The 15422-nt window shown below is 37.3% G+C and overlaps 1 protein-coding gene across 10 annotated transcripts in view; it reads right to left on the bottom strand.

Moving 5' to 3' along the window:
* The window catches only part of PHF14 (PHD finger protein 14), a 209710-nt gene that overhangs the window by 179721 nt on the left and 14567 nt on the right, over positions 1–15422 (bottom strand). For all 10 annotated transcript variants that reach the window (XR_006601336.1, XM_045062741.1, XM_045062740.1 and 7 more), the window contains exon 4: positions 11095–11239. Coding sequence is in view for 9 of the 10 variants with exons in the window: in XM_045062741.1 (XP_044918676.1) it covers positions 11095–11239 (145 nt within the window). In the remaining variant the exon portion in view is untranslated. The remainder of the gene's footprint in view (positions 1–11094; positions 11240–15422) is intronic.

Raw genomic sequence — 15422 nt, 5'->3', positions numbered from 1 at the left:
CCCATGATCATACCACCTAGAGATAAACATACTTTAAACTTTGGTGTGTATTCTTTCAGACTTGTATTGCTTTCTCATGTACATACAAACATACAACAAAACTATTTGCTACTGATTATTTACCACAGAATAAAAAATCCATAAATTCATCAAGGTTTTACTTCACATTCTCTTTAAAAAAATAAATAAGATTATACCCATACAAAATATCTCTAAATTGTCTTATACCCAGGGATGCCTAGGTGGCTCAGCAGGTTAAAACCTCTGCTTTAGGCTCAGGTCATGATCCCAAGGTCCTGGAATCGAGCCCCACAGCAGGCTCTCTCCTCGGCAGGGAGCCTGCTTCCTCCTCCCTCTCTGCCTGCTTCTCTGCCTACTTATGATCTCTGTCTGTCAAATAAATAAATAATCTTTTAAAAAATTGTCTTACACCCATTTTCTTTTTTTTTTTCAAAAGATTTTATTTATTTATTTGACAGAGAGAAACACAGCGAGAGAGGGAATACAGAAGGGAGAGTGGGAGAGGGAGAAGCAGGCTCCTGAGGAGCAGGGAGCTTGATGTGGGGCTCGATCCTATAATCCTGGGATCATGACCTGAGTTGAAGGCAGACACTTAACAACTGACCTACCCAGGAGCCCATGTCTTACACCCATTTCTTAAAAAAAAAAAAAGTTTATGATTCTGTGCTGAAAAAAATTTTTTTTTAATTTTACTTATTTATTTGACAGAGAGAGAGAGAGAGAGATCACAAGTAGGTAGAGAGGCAGGCAGAGAGAGAGGGGGAAGCAGGCTCCCTGCTGAGCAGAGAGCCCAATGCAGGGCTTAATCCCAGGACCCTGAGATCATGACCTGAGCCGAAGACAGAGGCTTTAGCCCACTGAGCCACCCAGGTGCCCCTGAAAATACTTTTTACAAGAGTTATATTTTGTTTCCACAAATACAAAGTAATCTCTGCTTCAATAAGCTCATTTAATTTTTTTGTTTCAATTCAATTAGTCATCATTAGTTTCAGATGAAAAGTTAAATAATTCATCAGTTGCATATAACACCCAATGCTCATCACATCACATGCCATCACCCAGGGCACCTGGGTGGTTCAGTGGGTTAATTAAGCAGGCAGAGAGGCAAGCAGAGAGGCTTCCCTGTCTCTACCTGCCTGCCACTCTTCCTACTTGTGATCTCTGTCAAATAAATAAATAAATCTTAAAATAAATAAATAAATAAATGCCAATCGCCCAATTACCCCATCTCCCTATCTATCTCCCTTCCAGCAACCCTGTTTGTTTCCTAGAGTTAAGAGTCTCTCATGGTTTGTCTCCCTCTCTGATTACTTTCAATTTAGTTTTCCCTCCCTTCCCCTATGATCCTCTTCACTGCTTATTTTGCACACAAGTGAAACCATATAACTGTCTTTCTCTGACTAGCTTAAAGGTTTATTTCACTCAGCATAATATCCTCCAGTTGCTCAATAACCTTATTTTAATGAACAGTAAAATAACACCAAAAAGTAAAGACATAAAAGGAGCCTTGAAAAAGTGATTTCTAAATGCAAAGAAAAGGTTGCATAACAGACCACAAATGAATTTAATAGTATAAAATGTAGTACAAATCATAAACACCTTAAAATTTCTCAGAACTAAAAACCAGTAAGCTAAATACAATGTATTCAGAAATATATATTTTAGTGCAAGGATTAGCAACCTACTGTTTGCATATCAAAATGTTAGCTAGGATGCAACAGAAAGTTACTCAAATGAAAGGGCTGAACACTACCAGCAGAAAAGGAGGAGGAGAAGGGACAAAGGCAGGGAAGGAGTGTGTTTATTTTGCAGAATGGACAGTTCCAGCCAAGGAGACACCCAACTAGGTGTTTCCCTGATAGGAGTGTCTTGTCAGGTGTGTCTCACCTGACAGCTTCCTAGGAGAGCCAGTTTGAGCTAGGTTGGAGCTGAGGACCTGCACAAAAGCCCCCTGAATTATAAAGTTATCCTTAGCTCATTAGAATACTAAAATCTTCTCCAACGGGTAGAGAGGCTTCTGCCATTTTTTGAACATATGATGTATCCATGAGCATCTTGACATATTAAGCATAAATAACTGAACCAGAAGTACCTATATGAGTTCCCTGACCCCACCCCCAATACACTGAATAAAAGTTTCCTGTACTAACCCCATGGGAGATAGTACTATAAGAGCTATCTCCCTTTCCCTTACTTGTAACAAGAAAAAAATTCTGTTTTCAAACCCTCCTTGGGTTGTGCTCAGTTTGATATATCAATGAATGCCTTGAAATCAGTTACAAAAATGGAACATGCAACTGACTCACAAACCACCTAGATTTACCAATAAGGTATGATGCATTCAATACACCCACAGCACAGAATCTATAACTCACTTATAAAACATTATTCTTTGTTTTTATTTTACATGATTTCTTCCCCTATTATATAAAAACAGCAGACACTGTATCTGGTATATCCTTCACTTTCCTAGCACCAAATCTTACATTTAAATGTTTACAGAATCAAGGTAACAAAAGAAATTCATTTAAATAGCAGTTAATGTTTACATCAACACCATAGAGAACTTGTGCATCTCTCTTCAATCCTCTCTAGGTGGTAAAAAGAGCAACACTAGAGAGACAGAAATGCTGATGGGATCTATGACTCAAAGAAAGTAATAGGCAAGTCCCATGTGTGGGGGTGGGGCATTTAACACAAAAAAAGAACTTTCAATTATTTAGGTGGTTTATGCACATAATAGTAATTGCTATGGTCAACAGAAAGCAACTCTAAGAGGGACTCATGCATTAGAGCCCTTTGTCTCTTAGTCCTCAATTTAGAGAACTGTGGGATTCCCCAGTGATTCCATTAACACTTTCTCCAGCTTCATTAGACTCTGACTTTTAAGTTTCTACCTTTGTATCTCTGGGAACCTGATAAAGAATATCAATTGTGTTACTTGGACATACTGCTTATGGTAAAAAAAAGACCCCACTAGCAGACTGCATCTGAACTGAGAGTAACAACAAATGGGGATAGGTGGGGAAGAATGACACAGCCCAAAGATGGCTCCCAAATGACTGTGAGCTGCTTGCTGTAGGGACTACTACAAAGATTCACAAAAAGGAAGGCATGCTTTAATGAGGCTGCTTTGGTGGCAAACTGTGATTTTGTTCTTCTATCCTTCTGAATGAACTGGTGCTAAATGTGCCCAATGATAATCCTGAAAATCTTTTAAGTTCAGCTACCCTGGTAAGCATTGCAGGGCTACCTCTTTGTATTATCAATGGAGCTAATGTTTTAATATGTGTATGAAACATCTTGGATCTTCTCAAAACATAGATTCAGATTCAGAAGGACATGGTCTGTGATTCAGTATTTCTGACAAGCTCCCAGGTTATATAGATGCTACTACTTAATGCTGTGGATCCATGGACCCTACTCTGAGTAGTAACACTTAAAAAAAAAAAAAATTACTGAAATAGGTAAGAGTGACATTTTAATTTAAATACTATGAGCTCTGGGGGCACCTGGGTAGTGCAGTCAGCTGAGCCTCCAACTCTTGGTTTTGGCTTGGGTCTTGTGATCTGAGTCCTGAGATGGAGCATCTGGTGCCTTATATCAGGCTCCGCACTCAGTCCAGAGTTAGCTTGGGACCCTCTCTCCCTCTCCCACACCCCCTTCTGCTCATGTGCATGCATGCTCACTCTCCCAAAACAGATGGATAAATCCTTTAAAAATAAGTAAATACTATGAGTTGTGGAACATTTTTTAAAACTTATTTATCTACTTACCACTTAAGATGCAGCAAGAGCTCAGTTATATAGGGATAAAGACGTTAAAAATTATAATAATTAAGCAGTCATGAAAGCTCTGATTGGGACAGTGAAGAACTGACACTTCTAAAAAGCTGCTGACCCCATTTTAGAGGGAAAAAAAAAAGAAAACTAAAAATTAAAGAGGACTAAGAAAATGGTACACCTCGAAAAAGACAGAAGAACAAAAAATCTAAATTATTTGGACCAAGTCACATGTCACTGCTTATTTTTTCAAACCAAGCTTTAATTAACATGGGCTTGCAACTATGTGATAACCCACAAAGGGACCAAAAAATATATATACTGATCAGTCTGCACATTGCTATGCTAAGAATTACCATCATTACTCTTCCCCAGAGGAGAAAATTAACCATCTAACCAATGAATATTAAGCAGGGTTTTTTTGTTTTGTTTTTACTTTTGTTTTTCTATTAGTAGACTCAACTGATCTAAAGCTAATGGAAGATGAAAAATTCTTCATAGATCTATTAATCAATATAATTTCTTGCTGCTACTACCCAAGTATTGTCCAAAAAAACTTAAATAGAGAGTCAGGAGTATTTCCATACCAAAACTACCCCTTCTCAAACATATTACTCAGTGATATCTGGTAAAGGAATCTTTTTAGAATAGCCAGATAAAAATAACCTACAGGAAATTAAGTTAAAAAGGAAAAATGTATTTATGTAATGCATTTATGAAAAATACATTAATGTTTATTAACACTTCAGGTGCCTGGGGTGGCTCAGTCTGTTAAGTGTCTGCCTTCAGCTTAGGTCATGATCTCTGGGTCCTGGGATGGAGCCAGAGTCAGGCTCCCTGCTCAGCAGGGAGTCTGCTTCTCCCTCTCCCTTTGCCCCTCCTCCCCACTAGTACACAGAAGCACACAGTGGCTTGAGGTCTCAAATAAGTAAAATCTTAAAAAAAAAAAAAATAACACTTCTCCCCAAAACACAACAGATATTAAAACTCACCAAAACTAGGAATTTTTCAAGCTACTAGTTCTAACTCTACTAAGAAACCAAGAAAAAAGAGAATTATATAATCACAATTACACAACAGAAACTCCAAGATTAACAAAAGAAATGGGATATTATGCTAGAGGGGAAAAGCTGTAACATAATTTTTTTAAAAACTCTCAAGATTTATGTTTTACTTTTGATTTATACTTCTGCACTTTAAATTTATCTGAAGTTCACAGAATTCACAATACTACCAATAAAGCAATTATACCACAACATAAAGATTTATCTAAAGATGTAGAAAACTGTTCTATTTCACCACCTAGTTTTCCTTATTTATTCATTCCACATATTAGCTGCCTCTCAAAAACCTTACAAAGCTTCACACTCAAGAACATTAATTTTCCTTTCCTGTCTTCCCTTTTTCCTTCTCCCATAACAGAAATTCTAATGAGTCAGTCTTCGAAGAAAAACGAGCAATCATTAGCAAATGCTCAAAAACATTCGGAACTTAAACTGCCATCAGAGCCAGTTAAATGAATTATACAAGAAAATATGATACACGACTTTACAGACACAACTTGGTTCTGACTTAAGTGGAATTACCACTCAGCTTGATCATCTTATTTGTCTACCTTGACTCAGAAAGACTTTCTGGCTGTTTCTAAAAAATCAGAGCTACCTTAGAAATAAGGTAGATTTGCCATTACTGAGGATATTCACCTGAAGCATAGGTCCCATGTGAACAATGAATCTTCTGGGAGAGAACTCGTACTAAGAATCCAAGGTGCACAAGCCTGAATCAAAGACAACAGAACCCAAGAAGAAGGTTCACTCTGAATTGTACATGGCACTTGTTCCTGGTGGACTCAGGGCTGAGTTTTAAAGGCAGGCATTTAGAAAAGTAATTCCTTTACTACTAAAGCTGTGAGACCACAACGCCTCAGCAGCCTGAGCACCAACACCAAGAGACGACATCCTCAAAATAGATAGGGAATTCTACATTCAAGTACCTTCAGAGAAAATGTAACTGACAAAAATGAGTAAGTGGTTTGGGAAAGGACAGTGGTAAAAAAGAAACTGTAGGCTTTACCAGCAGGGGGAAGCCCTATTCAACTCTAGCAGAAGCCCTCAGGAAAAACTACTGTTGCCAGCACTTCAAGAGAAGTTTCAAATCCAAAATGTATAAAATAAAATCTCCCCGTTTTTAAATATTAGGAACCAATTCAGTTCCTTAAAACCACTGTGTTGGCCTTCAAAAACACATGCATGGTCAAAGCGATGACCTATGAAGTAGAGATAATGCTTTCAGCATGACAAGTCAACATTAATAGTTCTGCTCATGCCTGCAACACACACCAGCAATGACATTTATGGATATAAGCAGTGGTAACATATTTGTGACCAACAGTGGTGATGAATACAACACACACATCAGCAGCACAGCAGCTGCTTTTCATGTTTACCTCTTCTGCACCTGCTCTGAGGAATCTGAACCATGCCTAGAAAAAACAAAACAAAACAAAACAAAAATAAAACCACCCCAAACATATACACAACCATTTTGACTTGTCTGTTTAATTCATTATCACTAATCACAAGTGGTCCTTTATAGCTGTCAGTAAAACATATGTATGTTTTACACACACACACACACACACACATGCATACAGTGTTATGCCAATTATTTCCCTAATCCACTTCATTCTCCCAAATAACTATTTTATACCAACCTCTGTTCCCAAACCTCCCAACATCTATCTCCCCCATCTCCACTCTGCTAATGACTTTCCTTCCCATTTCACCAGGAAAACAAGAAGCATTCAAAAATAAGTTGCATATGCTCTGACCACTATATCTAACAACCTACCTACATCTGTATCCATATATCCTTTCCCCTCTGCTTACTACGGCTACTCATATTTACTCAATCTCTTCACTTTATGCTGGATCCCATCCCCTCTAGTCTTGTATTCAAAGCCCTAGCTCCAGCAACTGCTTCCTTTTCTCTCCTTACATCAATTGTCCACTCTCTTTCCACTGATCACCCCCCATGTTATTAAGCATGTTATTAACATGCTATGTAATCTCTGTATCTGTGATAGGCAGCCTCTAAGATGGTCCCCAATGATCAGTGCTCCTTGTATTAATCATCTTAGAATGTGCCCTCCTACATTTAAGTAGGATTGTTCTGTGTGAAGAATGTGCAGAAATTATAGTATATATTTCCAAATTAAATTGTAAAACACACTAGCTCTCTCATATGACTGCTTCTAACCCTTTCTCTCTCTCTGATCACTCATTCTGAAGCCAACTGTCCTGTCAAGAGAACACCGAGGCCCACATGGTGAGGAACTCAGATCTCCAGCCAAGAGCCACCAAGTAACAGAAGCCTATCTATAACTACATAAACAAGTTGGGAAGCAGATCCTCTAGCTCCAGTGAAGTCTTGCAATGTCTCTAGTTCAGGCTAACAGCTTTGACTGGAGCTTCATGAGAGACCCTAAGACAGAATCACCCAACTAACAGTTCCAGCAGATGCCTGACCATTAGAAACTATGTGAAGTAAAAATGTTTGTTGTTTTAAACTGATACATTGTGGGATAGTTTGTTATACAGTAAAAGATAACTAAAAGCATCTAAAATAAGAAGAAAAAAACCCTTCCTCAACTCCACATCCCTGTAGCTAAGGCCCCATCTTGCTGCCTCCGTTTATATAAAAATTCATTGTAGGGATTGCATTTAGTCACTATCTTCACTTTCCTTCTTCTATTCCTACCTGAACTCTCTTGAAATAAGAAATGACATTCATGTTACTAAGTTCAATGGTAAACTCTCCATTGTAATGGTGTTTTGTTCTGCTTGAGAATATTCATTTCGCTACAGAAAAACAAAATGAGACAGGTGAAACTTACATGTACAGATAAAAAGCAGGTATGTATTAAAAATGGACAGAAAAAAAGACAAAGACCAAGAAACATTTAACATTCTTGAAGCACCTAGTTACTACATATACAGAAGACACAGAAGAATCAGAATATACTAAATGTACATGAGACATGAAGAACACAATATTCATGAGGTCTCAGTATGGCCACCCATCAGTTATACCTATTCTGGCTCCATGTGTCCACAACCCAAGAAACATAAAACCCACAACTATTCTGTAGGTTAACTGGAGAACTAAAGCATACTTGTCTCTGGATCTGTCCAAGAGTGTGTGTGCTTGGCCCAGGGTGGTGCCCATGTGGGCTCTGGTCCTCAGAACCATATTCCCAGCTGTGAAGGCTGAAAAGGCAGAGAGAGGTAGGACATACAATACAAACTCTGTGTACCCCAGGATTCAGGTGATCCTTCCACCAACTTGTACTCTATCATAAGCATGTTAACTAATTTCGTATTTTTCCCCTTGCTTTTTTCCATGTATTTTACATTTATTTAATAAACCATGTAATTAAAGCATCTTGTCCATGAACCTCTTTCCCTATAACTTTTGGGATGGCTTGCCTGGTAGTGTACTTGGGAGTCTACCGCTGCATTAGGATAAGTGGCCACATGACATAGGTCTTTATCTGACTCAAGAAACAAAATTTGACAATTACTCACTTTCTCTGTTTGAAACATTTTCCTTACTTAGCCTCTGGGTCATTACTCCTGGTTCTCCTCCTGTCCCACTGGCAATGTGATTCCCATCTCCTCTGAAGTGCTAGAACCACTTTACTACTCCCTAGATAGTATATCCAATTTCACAGCTTTATATAACATCTACAGGCTGATGAGTCCCAAATTTTTATCTCTAGTCCCAACATTTTACCTAAACTCCAGACAATTTAAAAAAACCAAAAGTTTACTATCTCAAAACGTTTTCCTCTCTTGCGTCATTGCAATGGTCTCTCTGAAATGATTTCCCTGATTCCCAACTTGGACCCACTTCAGTCTACTTCCAACCCAGAAATCAGAGTGATCCTTCCCAAACATAAATCCAATCATATTAATCTGCTGCCCCAAACTCATAGGTCTTACCACATCCGTCAGAATCAAATCTAAAATCTATGACCTGCAAGGCCTACCTGGCTTGCTCTCATCTTTACCCCCACCACTCACCAGCTTGCTCACTTAATTCCTGCCATGACATAAACACTCAAACTGTTCCCACTTCAAGATCTTTACACTTCCTACTCCTTCTTCTTAGGGTGCTCTTTCCCCAAAGAGTTGCATGACTTGCTTCCTAACATCCTTCAGGTCACTGCTCAATATCACTTTATTAGAGGGGATTTTCCTCTTCACCTCGCATAAATACAAACTTCTACCTGTCCACTCCTCCCTGCAAATCCATAGCATTTCCAATACTCTTTGTCCTGCTTTATTTTTCTTCATAGTTCAGACTATCACCTGATATGTATGTATGTATATATATGTAAACATACATATATAAAATTATTCATAATTTATTTTATATAAATTATTTATTGTCTTATTTTTTTCATTGCCTGTCTTACTAGATATGAACCTCCATGAGGTCACCAATTACTATATTGTTTATTTTACTTTATTTTACTTTACTTGTCTAAAATCTACAGAATGCCTAGCATATAGAAGGTACTCAACAAATATTACTGAAAAGACTAAGTGAATGAGTAACAACAATAGGAGACATTTCCATTGTGAGCCTTAGCAGCAAGGAATGGCAGCTTTATATGAAGGCAAGAAGGTACTGGCTAAAGAATCATAGGCCCTGCAAGTCCCATAAGCCCAGCAGACTCCAAGAATTATTGAGAGAAGGGCTGTAATACCAAAAGAGCAGGTAAGGACAAGGCCATAGAAAAATTCTTCTGTGGTAATCACGGCCCTGCAGGAAAAAATTAACTGACAGGAAGAAATAATTTTACCACAAAGAAACCTGGAAGATACCCTCTCAACCAAGTGATAAAAGTAACATCACCAACGATGGGAAAAGTAAGTACTATATGCTTCTTAATATGACAAACTGAAAACACAACATAACTTCTACGGCATTGCTGCCAAAAGCATGTCACCTGAGGGGCGGGCGCCTGGGTGGCTCAGTGGGTTAAAGCCTCTGCCTTCGGCTCAGGTCATGATCCCGGGGTCCTGGGATTGAGCCCTGTGGCGGGTTCTCTGTTCAGCAGGGAGCCTGCTTCCCTTCCTCTCTCTCTCTGCCTGCCCCTCTGCCTACTTGTGATCTCTGTTGTCAAATAAATAACTAAACTCTTAAAAAAAAAAAGCGCATATCACCTGAATCTAACAATGAGGAAAAAACAAAAGATAAAATTAGTATTAAGGACATTCTGCAAATGAACTGGCCTGTATTCTTCAAAAACGTCAATGGCATGAAACACAAGGTCTCAAGAAACGTTCCAGATTAAAGGTAACCAAATAAGACATAATGACTGAATGTAATGCTGGATTTTATTTTGCTAGAACAGACATTACAGGGATGATTAGTAAAACTGAACACAGTCAGTAAGTTAGATAGAACTCAATCAATGCTAAGTTCCTGACTTTGATAATTATATGATTATGTAAGAAAAAGCCCTTGTTAATACACACTGAGGTATTTAGTAGTAGAGGGGGATGCTATGTCTACAGTTTATTCTCATAGAGTTGAAAACAAAATTGTTCTATCAGAGAATATAAAACAGCAAAATGTTACCATACGGGAAATCTGAGTGAAGAGTATACAGAAATTCTTTGTAATACTCTTAAACGTTTTCTGTAAGTCAGAAATTATGTCAAAATGAAAAAAAAATTAAGTGAAAAAACAAGCAAAAAAAATAACAAAAAAGATTCAAAAATAGCTGGAAAAATATTTTCCATATATTATAGTAGCTTCTATTTCAGATTTTAAAAGATAATCTCTCCACACAAGTTTAAAATTAAAAATTATAACCATGAAACAAAAACTATATATTAGATTCAGAATATAATTTTTTAAAGAACATATTCTACCATACTAACATACTACATTTTTTCCTATATCTAAATTTCATTTAAAAACTAGAAACAAATGCCAGGAAGAAAACTATCATAACACCTTCAAAGAAATACTGTGATTTCCATGTAATAGTATTTCTATTTCAGTTATTTAAAAAACACATGTTAAATTAACATAATCCAAAAAATAATACCCATGATACTTTGAGGATTCAATATATGTCCTACTTCAACTGAAAAGCCACGAAGTACTACACAAAAACCTTAGAACAGTACAAATGCAAAAGAGCTGATTTTACTTATTTTAATGCAGTTTCAATTAGCTGTTTCAAAAAGGAGACAAAACAAAGCAAAATTACCTTCATGGACTGTAATGCCACAATTGTCACACTGAATTATTTCATCAGCATCCTCGCTATTATCTCCAAGACAAACACAGCAAATCAGAATGTGGTCCATTTTTTGAGAACTCCAGTTTTGACTCTTCTCAAGAATCAGCGAGTCCTAATATTAAAACATATCAGAAATCACATGATTAAATTAAAAAGACAATTTTAATAACTATAATTCTCAAAGTTATTTTATGCATTTCTAAAATTATGCTGCATTCTCCATTGTTTTAGTAATTTAGTTTGAAATTTAATAATTCCAAAACATTTGAAAAGTCTGTCTATTTATCAAATGGCCCTCTAAGCACCCTTTAATTTTTTATTTTCCCTGCAAGTCCCACATTCCCCTCTTTAAAAAATGAAAGAGCAAGCTTGCAACTAACTACTCTTCATCTGCTTTACCATTCTGGATTAAAGTAAAACAAAGTTCCTACACTTTGGAAGCTTATAATCCTGCCTTAAGGGAGACAAGACACACACATATCAAACAGGAAAAAATCAATCCAAGATAACATATAAGCGAATATGTATGGGATGGTATATTTACATACTGGCATAATTACAGACTCTATACTCTTTAACTGCTGAGGAATTCAGAAGTTTTAGAGTCATCAAACTACTGGATGATCGATTCAAGAGAGCCTAGATAGGCATATCTGTATATACAGGCACAGAAAGCCATCTAAAAAAGGATCCAGGTTGTCTAGTTGATAAAGCGTGATGTACTCTATTAAGTTTGTGTCAAGAAATAACTAGTATAGGGACGCCTGGGTGGCTCAGTTGGTTAAGCAGCTGCCTTCAGCTCAGGTCATGATCCCAGCGTCCTGGGATCGAGTCCCACATCAGGCTCCTTGATTGGCAGGGATCCTGCTTCTCCCTCTGCCTCTGCCTGCCACTCTGTCTGCCTGTGCTCGCTCTAGCTCCAAATCTTAAAAAAAAAAAAAAAAAAAAAAAAAATATCTAGTATAGGGTGCCTGGGTGACTCAGTAGGTTGAGCGTCTGCCTTCAGCTCAGGCCATGATTCCAGGGAGAGCCTCTTTCTCCCTGTGCCTCGCCCTCTCATGAATAAATAAAATCTTAAAAAAAAATTAGTATAAACTGATAATAAGATACTGACTAATAATATAAAAGGAGAAACGAAGATATAATATATAAAGATAAAATTTCAAGAAGGGAAAGAGGTTTGCTTTGTTTAATTTAAACTGCATTACAGATTTAAACTTTATATGGTTAACAATGATACTTATCAGCTTGGACACTATACAAGATAGCACTTGAGTCTGTATTTTCATTTAAGAACCTAACCACTTTTTCTTATATTTTTGTATTCTTTTAAACAGACTAGTATCTCTAGGTAACATTTAGAGTCATCATTTCATAGCAATCTATAAATGACATTTGAATGACCCCTGAACATCCCATCAATAACATTTTTTTCAATTCTGTGTTATACACCTAAACTTGCAGCTGATCTATAAAACAAACAGAAAAAATGCAAATCAGAAAAAAAAGCAAAGTCAAATAGGAGACAGCATCCATGCTCTAGAGAATCCTAATACTTTAAAATTGTATATTGCGGGTTTGTTTTGTTTTGTTTTTGTTTTTTTGCTCCTCTTTGTTATGAAACCATAGTGGTTTGGGGCTTTGGACATGAGTACCAAAAAAGGTAAAAACTTCCTAAGAAGAAAACTCATGTTTTATAGTACTTTGGTACATTGAACAAAACAAAAATCTACCCAAATGTTCACCCTACTGGCTATGCTTCAAATTTAAGAGCATTTGACTTAAAGTCTAATGTTCTGCATTTCATTCTCAGTTCTCATTTAATAACTCCTGAACCTCGAAGCTACAGTTTTCTCATCTGTAAAATGGGATGGCAAAAGTAATACCTACCTGCTGAGATTGTTGTGAAGATTAAGATAATTGTATGGTAAAAATGTTCCTGAGATATACTAGGTACTCAATAATTATGTTCATTTCCATTCCCCTTTCCTAATTCTTGTAGGTGGTTCAAGAAGAATATGAACTGACCATTTATTATACTGAGGAATCTTCCTTGGAATCCCTCCAAAAGTTGTAACCCTCAGTGAGTACTGCTATTTTAAATATCTTCCCATGGCAAGTCCAAAAAGACTTTTTTCCCAAAATACCATATCTAGGTTAAAAATCACAAACTAGAAAATAATCTAGCCAACAACCTGAGATTGATGATTGACAGGCTACTCGTGTAAAATGGGTTCTATCAATGCTTTTCTGGTGGAATTACAACTAATGAGCATTTGAAAAAAGGTTTATCCATGTGGGGAACAAGTAAATTTCTATGGATCAGAAAAACAAGCATTAATAGGTAGCTGTAATTCCATTATTTTCCTGTTCTTCCATTTTCTTCAGAAAAAAATGTCTAGATTGTATATTTATACCAATTTCATTCTACACATACTATCATTTAGAGGCAGAGAAAACAAAATCAATTGGTATTTCTGGGAGACACATCATTTGAGATTCTTACCAGAAATGTAATGCAGAGAGAGAGAAATCAGGGGGAACTAGAGCCCTACCAAATGACTGACAGATAATGCTTCTAGTGGGAAAATCTTGGTAACACATTTTATTTTTACCAAAGTTTTTACCAAAAAAAAAATATATATTATTTGAAAATTTGGTTTTCACATAAAAATAGATATTGGGAAAGTAGGTTTTGGATGGCACAAGAGTATCACTTATGAAAGGACTTTGATATTATATCATAATTTAATGGAATCCATGGCAATTAGAGGAATAAATGGGGCACTATAGTTGTAAGTCAATGACGACTTTCAATGAACTTACTCATTTTTTTTCCCTTGGGATTTAAAATTTACACCTAAAATGATAATATTGTCTAATGCGCTCCATGGGTTTAGTGCACATTTATTTACGTATTCTACAAGGATGATTATAAATACTATATAAAACAGGATAAATTCTAAGTTTTATGTATGTTTAATTAAAGGGAACTCCTGAACACTTCGTGCAAAATTAGAATTAAAAGAATCCTTATTGGGGTGCCTGGGTGGCTCAGTGGGTTGAGCTGCTGCCTTCGGCTCAGGTCATGATCTCAGGGTCCTGGGATCGAGCCCTGCATCGGGCTCTCTGCTCAGCAGGGAGCCTGCTTCCTCCTCTCTCTCTGCCTGCTTGTCATTTCTCTCTGTCAAATAAATAAATAAAATCTTTTAAAAAAAATAAAAAAATTAAAAGAATCCTTATTGCTCTGAATATGAGAAAAAATTAGTACACCAAAGAGTTTGAGCAACAGGTCTTCCTCTAAGTTTTTTGTTTTTGTTTTTTCCTGTTTTTTTTTTTTTAAAGATTTTTACTTATTTATTTGACAGAGATTACAAGTAGGCAGAGAGAGAGGGAGGGGGAAGCAGGCTCCCCGCTGAGCAGAGAGCCCGACGTGGGGCTCGATCCCAGGACCCCGGGATCATGACCCGAGCCGAAGGCAGAGGCATCGGAAGTAATCTTTGCACAGTATTTTGAACTCTTTTTATATATTAAAGCAATTGTTTTAAGGGCACCTGGGTGGCTTAAGCTGGTTAAGCATCTGCCTTCGGCTCAGGTCAATGATGCCAGGATCCTGGGATCAAGTCTCACAATGGGGATCCTACTTGGCAGGAAGTCTGCTTCTCCCTCTACCCCTCCCTGCTGCTTGTGCGCTCGCTCTCTCTCTCTCCCCCAATAAATAAATAAAATCTTTAAAAAAAAAAAAACAGTGCAGTTCTGGGGTGCCTAGATGGCTCAGTTGGTTAAGTATCTGCCTTCAGCTCAGGTCAATGATGCCAGGGTCCTGGGATCAAGTCCCACATCGGGGTCCCTGCTTGGCAAGAAATCTGCTCCTCCCTCTATTCCTCTCCGCTGCCTGTGCACTCTCTCTCTCTCTCTCTCTCTCTCCAATAAATAAATAAAATCTTAAAAAAAAAAATGCAGTTCTGGGGTACCTGGGAAGCTTAGTCAGTTAAGCATCTGCCCTTGTCTCAGGTCATGATCCCAGAGTCTTGGGATCTAGCCCTGAATCAGGCTTCCTGCTCAGCAGGGAGTTTGCTTCTCTTTCTCTCTCTCTCTTTCCCTCTGCCCCTCCCCACTGCTCATTCTGTCTCTCTCTAGTAAATAAACAAAATCTTAAAAAAAAAAAAAAAGGTTGTTTTATTTTGAAATGTGTAAAAAGCAAGTGATATTTAATAAGTCAGAAATCACAAACAGAAGTAGCTATTTATAAACTTTGGCAAAAATTTAAATTACCAAAAATTGGATGACAATTG

This window comes from Mustela putorius, unplaced genomic scaffold (genome assembly GCF_011764305.1).
Source record: "Mustela putorius furo isolate JIRA1106 unplaced genomic scaffold, ASM1176430v1.1 tig00003845_pilon_pilon_pilon, whole genome shotgun sequence".
Taxonomy (NCBI): domain Eukaryota; kingdom Metazoa; phylum Chordata; class Mammalia; order Carnivora; family Mustelidae; genus Mustela; species Mustela putorius.
The sequence above is the reverse complement of the archived record's forward strand: the minus strand, read 5'-3'. Positions and strand labels throughout refer to the sequence as shown.